Below are 16,897 nucleotides of genomic sequence, written 5' to 3' on the forward strand. Positions count from 1 at the left end.
ATTAGAATGATTCTCCTTCTCATCGTTACAACTATTCTATAAAATAAATATGTATAAATTTTTGATATCTAAACTAATAAACATGTGTTATTTTTCAAACAAAATAAATACATATATGTTAATTTTCGATATCTAAATTAATATTTATTCACGAATAAAGTATTGATAACGCTGAACATCTTATTTACGATTAAAATGCATTTGATACATGACAAAAGTCCCATTATGCAATCGATTAATGACTAGATGATTTTATGGGTATTTTTCTTTAATCTTACTATCTTTTACAATTCGCAATTTAAATTATTTAAGAAGTGATCGATTCGCGATTCTGATTTGTGTCAAATATCTGATGATAGTCTTGTGTTCCTTTCTCGGAACTTATTCCCGAGGAAAGATTTGCTGTGCCTTTTTGTAAACACAAGGTCGACACTTTGCTATTGTAGACATTTTTCTTCTATTTTGCTGTCAATTATCTGAAAATAACAGTATTTTATAGTAGATTAATGTTATATTTATGATATATAAAAATTTTTAAAACTTACTTTCTGTAGTCCATAATCATACGAGATATGTTGTACAGACAAAAACATCGATTTGAACAATGTGATTGTGGTTCTTATATATGGTATTGGTTCTGGATTATATTTCATGGATGCTTGCAATCTCACATAAAATGAAAGGATGGCGTTTTTTAGATCTCGTTCCAAATATAATTGCTTATATTCAGGAGATAATATATTAAAGAATGCATTTACCCACGTTTTGGATTTTTCCAATTCAAGTACAAGCTGGAAGATAACGTTTGGAAATTTGTTTGACAATAACGAGAAATAGAAAAAGAAAAAATGACGAACCTGTTCACAATTAACAGATGTTAATTTCTCCGCCATAATAACAAAGACTGTTTTGTAGTTCTTCCTCCGATAACGATTGTAACTGTTGGTTTACAAGTTCTTTCATTAGTTGAGGAGCATCGTCTATCAAAATTAGCCGACTTTTAAATCCTTTGGCTTCTAATTGTCGTGCGAGTTCAATTGTTACAAACGATCCGAATGAGTATCCCATTAAAATAAATTTTTTTCGATCTTTAAGTTTCTCTAGTATATGCTGTAATATATAAAGTTACATACCATTTTAATATAACAGATTGAATAATATTTAATTTAATCAAACATATCTTTAGTAAAAGAGTATACCGGTAGAAATGAAAGGGCCATTTCTTTTATAGTTTCTAATTCATAATTTGTCCCAAGTTGGAAACAAGTCGCTGGTGACTTAATTTTCGATTCTAATGTTTTGAAAATGATACCATAGCCTTCGATACCTGGAATGAAGAATATTTCGCTTCGACCTTCTTCTGGGTTAGTTTTAAGGGAAATAATTACTTCGAAGGAAAGTTTTTCGCTGAACAATTGAATCAATATCTTTGTACCAAATAATATTTTGTCGGTAGCAATTTCAATACGATTATTATCACCTGTTTGCTTATTATCTATTTCCATAAGTTTTGCAAAGTTTAAGCTGCGAATATTTTCTGCGTTGAGATATATTTCATACTCGCGCTCTAAAGTTTGTTTTATTTTTACACTCATCATAGAATCCATTCCAAGTTCAACCAAGGAAGTTGTTGATTGATACTCTTCAAGTCTTTAATAACTATAATCAAAAATTCTTTATTTAAATAAGATAAAAAAAAAAGCTGGCGGAAACAAAATAACATTATTAAATGTAGCAATAACCATGAATAAACCGAAATTTACACATCATTTTTAAGATAGCATTTACGACATTGTCCGCACAGTCGTCACCTAATCGTTTTACAGCGACTATCATACTAACAACTATATCCTGTACCAAAAATCGATTGATATTTCTAAACATGATATAATTTTTTGCTGTCGAGTACCGCCGATGACAAGTTCTTTGTCGTTATCCTGTATGTCCGCGACAAGACCGACGTCTCCAATCGCTCCCCATTGAATAGCTAATGCAGGCAAACCTTCTACTCTTTTTTCGTATATTTTTTCCATAACGGAATTCGTCATATAATAATTCGTTTGACCAGCATTCCCCCTTCCGCACGAGACGGAAGAGAAGACTACGAAATGCCGAAGATTTGGACAAAGTTTTCTAGTAACTTCGTCCAAATGTTTCGTTGTTCAGGCTTTTCCTTTGAAACATTCTTTAAAAGTTTTCATCGTTTGGTTACGACAAATACGGTCTTCCAAAGAAACCGCGAGGTTAAATATACCATCGACAGAACCTTTATCTATTGCTGATTTTACTATAAGCTTGCAGTCTTCTCGTTTAGCTGCATCGAAACCGACAAGGATCTTAATATTCATGCCATATGATTCCCATCACTTGATTCTCATTTGTTGATAACCATTCTTTAAGGCGTTTCGCGAAGTAATGAAAATATTTTTAGGATTTCGAAGAACCAACCAATCGATTAATTCTAAACCAAAACCACCAAGCCGCTAATAATTATATAACTTTTGTTCAGGAAACATGTATAATAGGGTTCAGCCAAGATTGGTGTATTCATTGGTTCATTTTCTTCGTATATCTTTATGAGTACCTACGAAATTCAAGATGAATTTCGAGTTATAATTTAAGATAGTACAAATAAATGAATATTAAAACAACGACTACAACTTACTTTTCCAATATGTTTTCCAGCAGCCATGAATCTGAAGGCTTTCTCTACTTAATCTTTGCCGAAGATTGTTCTTACAATCTCTCTTGAACTTATTTCATTTCTGATTCCGTCCTTGGTAACTATAATTTGATCTAACATTACAGCGTGAAAACTGATCTCCTTCGAAAAGACATCGATGTCTAACGGATTATTTGTGGCTAAGTCAAACTTTCCAATTTCTAAAAATCGTTCTCCATAGGCAAAGATGCTAGAAGTTTTTCTTCCGCTAAAGAATTTAAAACTATATCTACACCTCTACCGTTGATTTCTTGCGAAATCATTTGTTCGAAGCTAGTAGAATTTTCAATATGATTATCATTGATACTGGGAAATGTTTCTTTAACGAATTTACGTTTTTCTGATGTATCAACGCTACAATGGTAGTAAATACTTCACAGTCTACGTAAAGAGCTAAGGTAATCGCGGCTTGGCCAACACCACCAGCACCAGAGTGGATAAGTATTCTATTACCCTTTTTCAAACCTCCGTTAATATAAAGAGCAGCACTAGATGTGGAATATATGCATGATACTGTTGCTGCATCTTCCAAACTCCAAATTTCATGTACGGCCCAAGAAAAAGTGTCATCCATTTGGCAAAGATTTGATATGCATCTGAAAAAATGTTATTCATTTCATTTTCTTTCATTCTCTATTATTTTCTATATGCGATTAAATCTCAATCTTATGATTTTTAATCAGCTCACTTATTTGAAGTAAGTCCTATAATACGTTGACCACCAATACTGATTCCGCTATATTCAAATCCAAGTACATAGTCAACATCTTTTCTGTCCTGTTGAAACACATCTAATCCTATTTTACCTGTTGCCAACATCGCGTCTTTAAAGTTTAACGATACATAATGAATGCCAACAAGATCTTCCTTTTGATAGTCTTTCGTAATTGATCCTTCGAGCCATCGTAACGAACTTAAATCTCTGCATGATTGTTAAAAAGTATTATTGTACGAATTTTATGGCATTATTTCATGATATTTGATGAAAATTTAATAAAATGTTCATACATACCAACTGATTAACGAAGGCTTGATAGATAGACTTTGGTTCACGAGATGGAAGTAGTTGATGCCTATATGATCTCCATACGTTTGTTGAACGTAAAACATTGATGACAAGATTGGTTTCGAATTGTTCCGAATAAAGGGGCAATTCTAAAGAAAATTTCGGGGCTTTAAGATCCTGGACTAAAACAGCTCGGAAGATTTTGCCTCCAGGTTCTGTCTGTAAACAATTAATGAATCCTAAGAGATCACATTCAAAGTTTCTTTCTTCAAAAAGCATCACTCTCGTGTTATCTTTTTGTGTTTCATTGACAAGCATATTTTGTACTTCTTTCAACCAGTTAAATTCATTGCTCCTAACATTAATAAATTGAGTATATTTCGAAATTTTCTTGATCTTCCTTAACAATATCCACGATTCCTCGGAAATGCGTTTCTCCAAAACTATACTTAATCGAAATTCCTTTAGAATAGAATAGTCCAATGGTATATTTTCCTTTTCGTGCGATAAAAGGAAAGCTCCATCTTTTGCAGATTTTAAAAGTTGTTTTAAACTGTCCATTTTTTCATTGGTTAATAAATAACATCCAACTGCTAATATCGCTATATCATCTGTTCGTACTTTTTTCGATTCTAAAATTTCAACATTTTTAAGAACGTTTTCTTAGCCAAATTTCTTTGGTGGTGCAAATAAATTAATGCTTGCTTGGATCGAAGGTAAATTGGCTAGAATGTCTCTCAACAATGGAGAAACAAGTTTCTCTGCTGATATATTGTCATTATCCTCAACGAATTCTATTGTTTTCACTTTTGTCATTGGTATATTCTCAAGAGTAATATTCATAGATAACATTAATATTTCGCGTAATGACATTTCCTTTCTATCACGATAGGCAGTTAATTTATGTTCTTCGATAATTGTATCAGTGACAGATTTCTTCTGAGCAATCTCATTAGCCCTAGTATTATGAATCTCCACACCCTCTGCTACAATCACATCAATATACTCTAGTAATTGTACAGGTACATCTGAAATAATATTATTGAATATAAAATAATTCGCTATATAACTTCACTTTGCATTAAAAATAAATATTTACATTTTTTATTGGTTGTCAAACTTTGCAGATATCGTTGATGAGTTATAGTATCTTTTATCAATTTTCGAATTCCAGCCGGTACGAATAAACTTCGGCTATTTAAAGCGAGTATTTTCATCTGCAATAAGTTGTAGCAATAAATGCTACCCAATTTTTTTTCCATTCCACATGTCCTTTTTTCCCGGAACGGAGGCACTGTGTAAACTTCGAAAGAGGCTGCTATATTGGTAACCATGTAGCTTCAACTCTTTATAAATACCTTTCGCACCTAATTCTTCCTTCTCATTGCCAACATTTGCTTTGATTAGATCAAGGGATATTTTTTCCTTCGATAAGTTTGTTGCAACACGAATCAATCCAGTAACAATAGTAAGACCATCTTCGACTACTTCGAAGTTACCAATGTTCGTTCGTAGAACGACATATATTAAATTCTTTAAAACAATATATAGATACAAATTGTGGAAAGTATGTACCTTTCTGAATCATGACTATCATTTCAATATTGCCTTCTTTTGGAATGATGGTAGCTCGATTAAATTTTACATTTTCAATGACAACAGATACTTCCGTGTAAAATTGTCCTATTATCATGCCGAAAGTTTCCCAAACCAAGCACATATATCTTGTGGCTGGAAACAAATTTCTGCCATCGACCACGTGACCACTAAAGTACTGAAATTCGTCATAAGCGATCCATATTTCAAATATTCATTCACCAGAATTAATTCTCTCTTATCTTTTGTAATCTGCCACAAACCAGTGATCCGAATGTTTCCATCTAAACACATTATAACGTTGAATTTTTACATTACATTCAGAAGAAATAATTATTAGTTCTTTTCGTTTTCTATATTCTCCTAATTCTTACATAATGAGTGGAGATATCATTGGAGTACTTCGACTGACCGGATATTCTACGTGTGGATATAATTTAGCAAGATCTAACTGTAAACCGGTATTATAGAACTTCCTTAATGCTTGTAGAAAAATGACCACGTTATCTTTATCATCTGGATGATTTAATGCAATATTCCTAAAAATATTTCTAAAAATATGGTTGGTTGCAACGTTTTTCTTAAAATCACTTGTAATAGATTTTGCGGTGCAATTTCAATCGTGACAACATTGTCGGGAATGAGCTAATGTTTCCTCAAAGAGTACAGATTTCAACATGTTATTGGTATGATACTCAGCTGACGAGAGTTTTGCGGCTGATATCGACCATTCGTTTCATGGCACCGATGTACTGGACCATTTTTATATAGTTGTAAATATTCGTATTTACAACTAATATTGTTTTCACTTCGTATAAATTACTATCATCATGATAGCGACTGATTATCCGTTATAAAATAACTTCGAAGAGAAAGTAAAACGTTAGATAAAATAAAAATATTTTTCAAAAGAAATCAAAAACATTCTTATTCCTTTTGGAATTTGCGAGATGATCCAAGAGGTTTTCCCCATATTGACTCAATGAAAAATAAAATATCACCATAGGCTGCCATTTATTTAGAATTAAAGAACGTAACCATAAATAGGGACAACAACAAAGCTATTCCGTTTGTTTTGAAATAGAGAATATTAACAGGTTGAATGCCACGCCAATTTTACCGGGATTGTCCGTGGCGCCACGATGAATTTCCTATTTAGCGATACATATAATGTTGAAATATTATTTGCAATAGATAAGTTACAGCGTATAAACATGTTTGGCATGTTAATTGCGGCGGGGGTCACTGGTGAATAATAGTGTCCAGTTGTTGAGTAATAGTGTCACGATTTTATTATTTTCTAGAGTGTTAAACAATCAGGTAAGAACCTCTATTATACTTTTATATACTACAAAAATTTTTGCATTTCGTATCTCCTATTTAATTTTTTAGTTAACCCATAAAGTTATGATTTCAAATGAAGATTCTGCGTTAAGCAATTCAACTGATGATATATTTTTACCAAATCCTTCCAAACGATGCCGAGTGTTGTCAGATAGTAAGGAAAGTTCCTCGAGCAGTTTCTTTGATATGATAATACCATATTCAGTACGTCGCCGTCGAATTTAATCATATAGTGAAAGCGATTCGAAAATAATACACAAGAAGAGGTACGTAATATAAATTGGCATATGCCTTCGTGTAATCAACCAAAGATTATATTTTCTAATTCATCGGGGATCAATACACATCATTCTAAAATTTTTGAGTTTACTGAACCGCATAGACTTTATTGTCTTTTTGTTTCGAATGAAATATTTGAAATAATTGCAAACCGAACAAATAAATATGCTGCGAAAATAGTATTAGAACAGTCGTCTTGATAGATGGATTGAAACAAATCCGAATGAAATAAAAAGATTTTTTGGCTTAATTATATGGATGGGATTAATGCGATTACCCAAAATTCACCTGTTAGAAATGAAGAATATCACCAGACATTCCCAAGTACAGTGATGTCGAGAAATCGATTTGAATTACTTTTACGGTTTATTCATTTTAGTAACAATGAAGAAAACGATCCTAGTAATAGATTATCCAAAATTATTCACATTATCGATATATTAAACAGAAGTTTTAAAGAATACTACAATCCAAATGAAATATTATGCGTAGACGAATCATTGGTCCACTTCCAAGGCCGCATAATATTTCGACAATATTTGAAACTGAAACGGCATCGATATGGAATTAAAGTTTTTAAATTATGCTGTGATGCAGGATATACTTATTCTTTCCAAGTATACTCGGGAAAAGAAAAAAATAGAGATAAAACAGCAGGAACTGTATCGTCCAAGATTGTAATGTCTCTTTGCAAAGATATTAGATGGACCGGAAAGTAATGTCGCTTTCTTAAATTAAATTCAAACGAATAAATTTTTAACAAGTTTTTATTTTTAATCAATAATGTAATCACCTTTGTTATCAACAACCTTTTGCCATCTAATGTGCAAATTTTCAATGCCGGACCAATAAAAATCAATTGGTTTTTGAGTAAAATATCTCGAGATGGCATTTTGGACATCATCCAAATTTTCAAATTTTTTGCCACTAAGAAAATGTTGTAGCGATCGGAATAAATGGAAATCCGAGAGTGCGATATCGGGCGAGTATGGTGGGTGAGGCAGTACCTCCCATCCCAATTCATTAATTTTTTCCAAGGTTCGTCTTGCACAGTGCGGTCTCTCATTGTCGTGTTATAGAATAACGCCTTTTCTGTTGACAATCGCCGGATACTTTTCGATTAAAAATTGGTTCACTCGATCCAATTGTTCACAATAAAGATCTACATTAACAGTTTGTCCAGGTTTCAGCACTTCAAAATGAACAATTCCATGTATACTCCACCAAACACACAGAAGCGTCTTTTTGGGATGTAAATCCGGCTTCGCAGTACTTCGTGGTGATTCATTTGGAGAGAGCCAATGCCTTTTGCGTTTTGGATATATAGGACCCATTTTTCGTCTCCAGTGATCAAGCGATCAAAAAACGGTTCTGTATGGTGCCGTTGAAGCAATACGTTGCTTGTGATGGATCGGTTGGCTTTGTTCTCTTTGGACAGATTATGGGGGACCCAAACACCTGCTCTGCTTATTTTTCCAATCTGCTGCAAATGTTCTTGGATGGTCGACCAAGATTGGTTAAAGGTGTTTGAGAGTTTCTCGATTATCTGACATGGATTTGCTTCCACTTCTGCCCTTAGCATGTCTAATGTTGTTGGTCTTCCTGATCGGTAGGAGTCAGAGAGATCAAAATTACCGGATCTGAACTTAGAGAACCATCTCTGGCATTTACGAACGTCTAATGCACTTGGATAAACATCGCAAATGTTTTTGATCGCAACTGTTGCGTTACTACCGTTGCGAAACTCAAAAAGCATACAATGTCGGATATGCTCTTTTGGTATTTGGCTGGTCATTTCATCCGAAATTGCAAAAAAAAATCTAATATTTAATTATTTAGAAGTGAACAAGTCACAATAACTTTAAAATGTCTTTGACACGACTTCGAAGTACACAATGAGCTGACAAATGACAATCAAATATCGACATGCGCAGAAACGACATTACTTTCCGGTCCAGCTAATATATTGGGTAAAGGGCATACTGTTTGCACAGACAACTGATATACGAATGTTGATCTGGCAGAAAAGTTAATAGGAAAGAATACACATTTAATGGGTACACTACGGAAAAATCGACGTGGAAAGTCAGTAGAAGTAATATCCAAAAAATTAAAACGTGGAGAACTCATTGCTCGCGAAAATAAATCCAGAATAACAATATTAAAATGGAAAGACAAGAGAGACGTATTAATGCTTTTAACGAAACATTCGGCAGAAATGACTACTGTACATAAGAAATTTTATTCGTGTGAAAAACCAAAAATGGTTGTGGAATATAATCTAGGAAAATCCTCAGTCGATTTATCAGACCAAATGATAGCTTATAATTCACCAATACGCAAAACTTTAAAGTGGTATAGAAAATTAGCAACAGAACTGTTATTGAATACATGTATGATAAATTCAATGATATTATTCAGTCAGATAACAAGAAAAGATATTCAAATTTTCGACTTCAGAATGAAAGTTGTATTGTATTTAACAAAATGTTGTGATAAAGATGCTGAAGTTTCCATTTCTCCACGTGAAAGCTTGCTGAGAAAACCATGACATGAATTAAAAGCAATGCCGGGAAAAGCTCGAACGGTGCGAAGTTTTGAAAAATTTGTTACCAAAAAAATTCAAAGAAGCTAGGAAGAATAATTGCAAAAAACTGTAGCAAAAAAGTCATGACATATTGTAAAGAATATGCTGGTTCATCCTTTCTTTATTTAGAATGTTTCAATACGACACATCTTAACATCAAAACTACTTTCAGATGTTTTATACTGCATTCATTTCTTCACACTACTACATTAACGATGATAATAATAAAAAATTATAAGTTTTGTCATTTGTCTAAATTTTTTATTTTTTTTCAATCTGGACACGCCGGTCACCGGTTGCCCCCATGGCGTCACAGCCAAGTTAAGTGTCGGTCACCGATGACCCCCGTGGCATTCAACCTGTTAATCTAGTCATTTTCATCTTCGCTATGTCAACAGGATCGGTCTGCGTCTTTATTCACCATTCAAGTTTATTCTTTTTTCAATTACTCTTATCATCGCAAGGAAATGAACGTTCAATTAGCAGATCTGAATAGTTTATTGCTAACGAAATTTATTCATACTACGACCAATGTTCTATCTGAGCGAGCAAGCAAAAGTCTGTTAACAGAAGCCTGTTAACTTATCACTAATATACGAAGAATCTTTTTCTAAGAAAAACATACTCATCTTCATGGGAAATCGAAAACAGAAATGCAATTAAAACAGGAAATGGAGCTGGTCCCAATTGCTGATATATAATACAGGTGATGATTAATACTTGGACTGGATAAATCCACATATAATGAATACTGTATATTATATATGATCTAATTTGTTAGTGTTATTACCCAGGATATTAAACATTTGAAAAAGTCAATATACGTTGTTGCAACAATCTAACATTTCTTATGTTTCATAAATTATTATTATTATTTTATTCAGTAGACTTATTTGATCATTCTTATCAGATCTTATTTCATATATCATTTATAATTTCATTTATAATTATACAATCTATAAATAATTAATTATAATATATATAGTATATATATTATTTATTTTTATTTTATATTATATATAGTTTATTTAGTTTTATATTATATATAGTTATAATTAAATTAGTTTAGAAATAATAAAAACAAAAAGTAGGTATTATTGTTCTTGTTATTGTTTATTCTGTTTTTAAATAAACTTTCAGTCTATTAAATTTTCCATTAAACAAATTAGGGAAAGATTAATATTTCTTATTTGTCCAGACCAGATGTTGCACTTACAAAAACAAAGCTGGCCAATCTGACCATCTTTCTATAAATTAAAGTGAAACAGGATGCTTTCATTTTCATTCCAAAATGTAGCAAGTCTTGCAAAGTTAAATAAAAAAGTCCATAAAAGGAAGTAAGACAAACGTAACACATTTCTTGAAAGAATTAATTGTTTTAGTATTTTACTTAACACCCTTCATACCTAGCTTTTTTTTTTAAACGGAGAAAAAAGACAAAGATTACAATTTATGAATTCAATTATACGAGTCTATTTAACTACAGGAAAATTTATCAGATTCTGTCTCACATGCTCCGACAAAACTTTATGAGTTACTAATCAATATGATACTCTCCAAAACATTTAGTCGATTAGCTGTACAATCATGGTACAGATCAATTTTTTTCTATCAACATTTTCTCTCTTCGTCTTTTCATATTTTAACATGATATTCCAAAAGATAATTTTGATCCTCTTTCAATAGCGACTATAGATTAACCTCTTGCAACTCTCTTCTATAATTAAATAAAAGAATCTTAATCAAAAACACAATTTCTGTTTTTCTGTTAATAAAAATAACTAATAATATAAGTAGTAATATTAATACCAAAGAAACTGAATCTGATAAAACAATAGAAAGAATCTGAAATTTATATACTAGTTCCTTTAAGTTATTTTGCTCTATAATTTATTACATTATTATTTGCGTGCTCCATCATATTTTAATTAGGTTCTATCGTTGGATTGTACAACTTGTTTGTACATAACTACTTTTCTTTTTTCCTTTCTTGGTGGATCTTTTGACTCATGTATACCCTTTAATTGTTTTCTTAATTTAATTTTTGTATTGCTTGATACTTTACTTTTCTTCATTTGGTTCTTTGATGGCGGTAATGGGATCCATGCAAGTCCTTTTTCGTTCTTATCAATTCAACCTATTTTTGATCATTTTTTATTTGAGTTCCACTTCTGTAATATCATGAATCATTACAATTTAATACACTTTCAATTATAATTTCCAATTTATGATTTAATTCGTTTAATTTCTCGATATATTGGAGTGTCCGTTAAGCTCAAGTTTTGAGGTTAATTTTTAGTTTTATTTTATTTACATCATTTCTTCAACTTTTTACATATTAATCTTGAATGAGCTCATAACTTATCGAAAGGATCAATAAATGATACTACCAAAGCACAGTACATGTTTTAAACAACTATTACAATAATCCAAGTGTACACGAAAACACACTAGACACGTTCGAATAATGGATAAAGATGATTAATCAATAGAAAAAGTAATAATTATACCAGAAAATATGAGGGCGCATTGATTACTTCCGCGGTAAATACAATTTCTAACAATTAGTAGTTCAATCTTTATTCAATATTTATTAAAAAATTTAGATATCATCTAAATCATATTTAATCATTTTAACGATTAGTAATTAACTAATTAATTAGTTAATATCAATTTATGTAATATATATTCCAAGTTTATTATATTTAAATAATATTTAAATTTATTATTTTTTATTATTATTTGATCATAGTATTATACATTAGTTTAAGACATTTACTAATTTACTTTTATTTTTTAGTGTACTTTTATTATTCAATTACATATAAGTAAATGAATCTGCTAAGATACAAAGGCAAAAATATAACATTACATTTAGTAAATATTTTTTGTTAATAAGTTTTTAATAAACAACGAGCAACGGATAATTTTGATTGTAACTTAGGACGATGATCTTACTAAGGATAAAAACATAGATATTAATTAATGTATATTTATATTGCGAAGTTTTATCCTTTGAAATGTTAATACTATAAAACTTTTCTATTAGGATTATTTATTTAGGATCAAAAACTATAAACATTGTGGACGATAGAAAATACTACACATTGATGTCGGCTATTATTATATATTTTTTGAACTTTCTTATACGCTGTAAGAAAGGTGCAATTATTTAACTAGTTATTCTTGATTTTTTTTATTATTATTGACATACATTTTACGAAAATGTATAAGACTTACCAACTAAATTAGTTTCTATGAAGAAATTTTTCATCAAAAGAAGAAATATTATTAGTTAGACTATTAAATATAATTTTAGTGTAAATAATTATAAAGATGAAAAGAGAAAATATAATTATGTTAAAAAAGGATGGAAAAGGCATAGAAAGGATTTTTAGTTAATCAATAAAGTGGAATAAGTTAAAAATGATACCTACACTATTTTATTGTAATGACTAATTATCTTGAAAAAGTTTTATAAAATAATATTTTGGTTTACCTTTTTTTTATTTTCAAGATTACAGTTATCATCATTTTAGTATTGCAAACGTTATTATATAGAGATAGAAAAATTTATTTTGAACATAATAACGCTGTAAGTGAATTTGTAAATAGATAAAATATATAATAGATGTTTGATAACAAAGTTGTAATTAATAATATTTAGTTTTAATTATGATAGTCAAACAGGGAAAAAAATTGATAAAGGTTAGAATTGTTTATAACAATAAGAAAGAGTCGTGATAGGAAGCTCTGCTGGACCATTAAAAACCTTGAAATAATAAATATTTAACATTTTTTGGTAATATTGAACGAGTTAATGACAAATAAATAGTTAATATTAATAAATACTTTACAACAAAAATATATTTATATTGTCGTAACGTCTCGTATAAGGTTCAATTATAAGATAAATTAGTAACAATCCATAAATGATATTTTGTAAATACAATTTCTACGGAATGATAATAATTAATATAATTTAAACGAATTTATCTTTAAGTAAAATTTTGTTCTGAAGTGATAATAGTTACAATCAAATTGTACATTTACTAAACATAATGTAAAATTGAACATTTAATTGATATTTTTGGTAGGTTTTAAAATAAATATTCATGTGAACACCATATTCTTTCTTTCTATACGCATCATTTCTATAAGGCACATATTTGCTCTATGCATGACAGCAGCGCCAAGTAATATATGAACTAAAGGGTGATATTTGAGGGTGATATTGACAATATAACTGAATGGGATTTCGTAATTAAAACATTTTATTTTTGGTTTTAATAAATTATATGAATATATAAAACAAGTAAAAAGTTCCATTTACTCTTATTATATAGTCTTATTAATTCAGCTAAAAACAAGTAAATATGATCAATAAAAAAATACCTTAAAATTTAGTGAAAATTTGGTTAAGTAATGTCAAAGTATTAAAAAAATTATATTAAATTAATATTAAAATTATATAAAATTATATCCAAATATAAAGTAGCATTTAAAACGATTTAAAATGTTAAATATCTGTAAAAAGTATCATTGAAAAGTATTTGAAGTATTGAATATCATTTGGTAGCATTCAAAATCAAATCTTTGTGAATCGTTTTAAATGCTATTTTCTAATAAGGAAATTATTATTAAATAATAACAAAAAATAAAAAATTATTAACAAAAAGAATAGTTATTTTTTAACTAAATTGTTATATATTTGTAAAATTAATTTATATTTTCCTCATTTTTAGCCACAAATGAAACATAGAATTAATTATCAAAAAGGGATTCCAATCAATCAGCCATGAAATATTATTCCAGCCATAGACTATAATCAAAGGCAGAAATTTAGTCCTTGTTAAGAATGTAAGGAATGTTGAAGAACATTGGAAAATAATGAAAATTATCTTATCAAATCGCGTGTTATCAGATAAGCATTGGTCCATGCAACACCTTACGCTACATCATTAAATGTGATTTGAAATTTTATGATTTATATCATATCAAATAGTAATATTAAGATAATTTAATTAACAAATTTTATTTTTTCTATTTCAGATAAATACGACACTGATGTTTAATGTAATTGTGTTTACAATCAAAGTAAAAAGTGCAAACATATTGCTGCATTGATTTACTTTATTAAAAATGAAGAAAGTGCATCAAAAACAAATAATGAGCAACAGTGAGGGAAACCGACAATTTGCATGACAATTTGCTAAAAAGAAATATTCTAAAGAAGAATATTTCGAAAAAATGGCACCTCATAAACGTACAAGTACATGAGTCTTAAGAAGTGCATATCTCTGAATTAATTGCAAATTCTTCATTGAAACAGATTTTAAAACTCAAAATAGAAAAAACAAATATTCATATAGTAAAAAATATTATGAATTCGTTACTGATGCAAGTGGAAATTAATTTAGAAAAAGAAGACTGTGCCGAATGCGTTCATAATTTTTTAATTTTCGGTAAAGACTATTTAATTTATAAATGTGATTATGAACTGGATATGAATCTAAGAAATTTTTATGTTAAAAATATTGTACTGTCTAAGGAAAACATCGTTAATTTAAGCTGTAAAACTTTAGGACTATCTTCTTGTAATGAATGAATTTGTACTAGTAACAAATCTAAGACTTCTTACTAGTACAAATATGCACAGTATTAAAATGTGGTCAAAAAAAATTATCGACAGTCTGATATCAGATATTTTATACCCTATAAAAATTTATTGTGCTTCTACCAGATATAGTTTAATACATGAATGTCATGCCAAAGAAAAATATGAACTACTTTATAATTGCATTGTAAAATGTGTTGGTGTAGTTGTTTGTAAATTTTAAACTTGACTTTGTGCGAGTCTTGATGATATTGTCATAGAAGATGGATGCATTTCAAAACTAGTAAAATTTTTTGCTAATACGTTTATAATTCACAACACAGCAACTCCGGTGGTTCATTTTATTTCTTTTGATTATTTAAAAAAAAAATTAAAATCAACACGTGTATATAATTCACCAAAAGTACAAAATATCCCCCTAAAGTACTTGACTTATCTGTGAATTGAAGTTTTTCGTAGATGAAATGCATCACTGGCAATTAGACGCCAATGTAATCGAGCGGCACCTTATAAATGCTCGATAATAAATTTTTCTGTTTTATAGATCTGGTGTTGATGCATATGTGAGCAACTTCGGTAATTCGCAGTAAATACTCCAAAGAGAAAGTTCTGCAAAGTGCCATATATCATTATTGAATATATCTGTCATTGAGAACTCCTTGGATACTTGCTAAGAAAATGCATAGATAAGAAACATATTGCTATATTAATTAATATTTTGATATCAGATGACACAGTATATCTATTCAAAGTATATTTATTCAATTCACAGTATATTTATTCAAAAACAACAGCTAAAAATGGCTGACGTAGTAGTAAATACGTTTTTCTTAAATAAGAATTGGAATAGAAAAATTAGGGAAAAATCCTATTTTTCTTATATGTATATATTGAGAAGTAAAAATTAAGTAGTAATTTTAAAATATATTTAAAATATTTGAAATTATATATTTGGAAATTTTTTTGAAATAAGCTTAGGAAACTTGTCACTATATTGTTACACTTATTCCGTATATCAGTTATGTTTGAAAAGTTTAATAAAAATTCGTGCGTAATTAAAAAAAAATGAATTTTATTTACACTAAAATAATCAGTTTTGTCTTAAAATCCTAACACTATTCTAACATTAATTAAACTCAAATGTTAATTATTTCTTTATTAAAAAATTATAACATTCCACTATGCAACTAAAAACATTTATTTCACCGTAAAGTAAATTACATTTACTTGGCTTCCACTAATTTTATCATTGATTAAATGTTGTTTTCAAATTTCGTTTCTTTCATTTGTTCGAAATATTTGTCATCTAAATTTTATAATTTTAAACTGATAACTGCCATTGATTTAATCATTTTAAGTCAGCTTTTCGAAATTTCCTGTAAAGTGTTAATAAATATAATAGACTAAACAAAACTATTCTTCAAAAATAACTTAATTACCTTGAAACTTCACTTATTAATATTATATATTTAAACTACATAAAAAATATTTTTAATTATAAGTTGATAAAATCATAAAAACGTTTAAAGATAAAACTATTGTTAATAATAAAATTTATTCTAATAAATTACAAAACTATATATAATTTCATGGTAGTCAGCAATTCAAAACTGTAATATAATACGCATATCGCGGATGTCGTGTTTAAATATTCATTCTTTGACTGCTAACCCATTTGAATCGTCATTATTGGTTTCTTTGCTACTTAGAGTTGATTTCTAACTATTTATCTTCTTTTTTACATAT

General features: G+C 29.3%; 2 protein-coding genes, 1 long non-coding RNA gene and 1 pseudogene across 5 annotated transcripts; 2 read left to right on the forward strand and 2 right to left on the reverse strand.

Annotated features, from left to right (window-relative positions):
* Positions 1 to 659: 659 nt before the first annotated feature.
* LOC124954176 lies at positions 660 to 6,087 on the reverse strand (annotated as a pseudogene).
* A 1,393-nt stretch (positions 6,088 to 7,480) lies between these two features.
* LOC124954005 (histone-lysine N-methyltransferase SETMAR-like) lies at positions 7,481 to 12,147 on the reverse strand. Of its 2 annotated transcripts, none has more exons than XM_047506181.1 (2): positions 11,432 to 12,147; positions 7,481 to 11,251 (listed from the first exon to the last, which is right to left on the reverse strand). In XM_047506181.1, exon 2 carries the CDS (start codon positions 8,740 to 8,742, stop codon positions 8,134 to 8,136), a length of 609 nt encoding a protein of 202 aa, XP_047362137.1. In that variant the 5' UTR covers positions 8,743 to 11,251; positions 11,432 to 12,147; the 3' UTR covers positions 7,481 to 8,133. The 2 variants fall into 2 exon arrangements, with proteins under 2 accessions (XP_047362137.1, XP_047362136.1); XM_047506180.1 differs by having other exon boundaries at positions 11,344 to 12,145.
* Positions 7,724 to 10,353, forward strand: LOC124954006. Its single transcript, XM_047506182.1, has one exon. It carries the CDS (start codon positions 9,001 to 9,003, stop codon positions 9,496 to 9,498), a length of 498 nt encoding a protein of 165 aa, XP_047362138.1. The 5' UTR covers positions 7,724 to 9,000; the 3' UTR covers positions 9,499 to 10,353.
* On the forward strand, positions 11,604 to 16,234 carry LOC124954007. 2 transcript variants are annotated; one of them, XR_007102410.1, is made up of 3 exons: positions 11,604 to 12,078; positions 14,280 to 14,501; positions 14,587 to 16,234. It is a non-coding gene; the product is annotated as an uncharacterized LOC124954007 (long non-coding RNA). The 2 variants fall into 2 exon arrangements; XR_007102409.1 differs by lacking the exon at positions 11,604 to 12,078 and adding an exon at positions 12,376 to 13,904.
* Positions 16,235 to 16,897: the final 663 nt, after the last annotated feature.

This window comes from Vespa velutina, chromosome 14 (assembly GCF_912470025.1).
Source record: "Vespa velutina chromosome 14, iVesVel2.1, whole genome shotgun sequence".
In the NCBI taxonomy this organism is placed as follows: domain Eukaryota; kingdom Metazoa; phylum Arthropoda; class Insecta; order Hymenoptera; family Vespidae; genus Vespa; species Vespa velutina.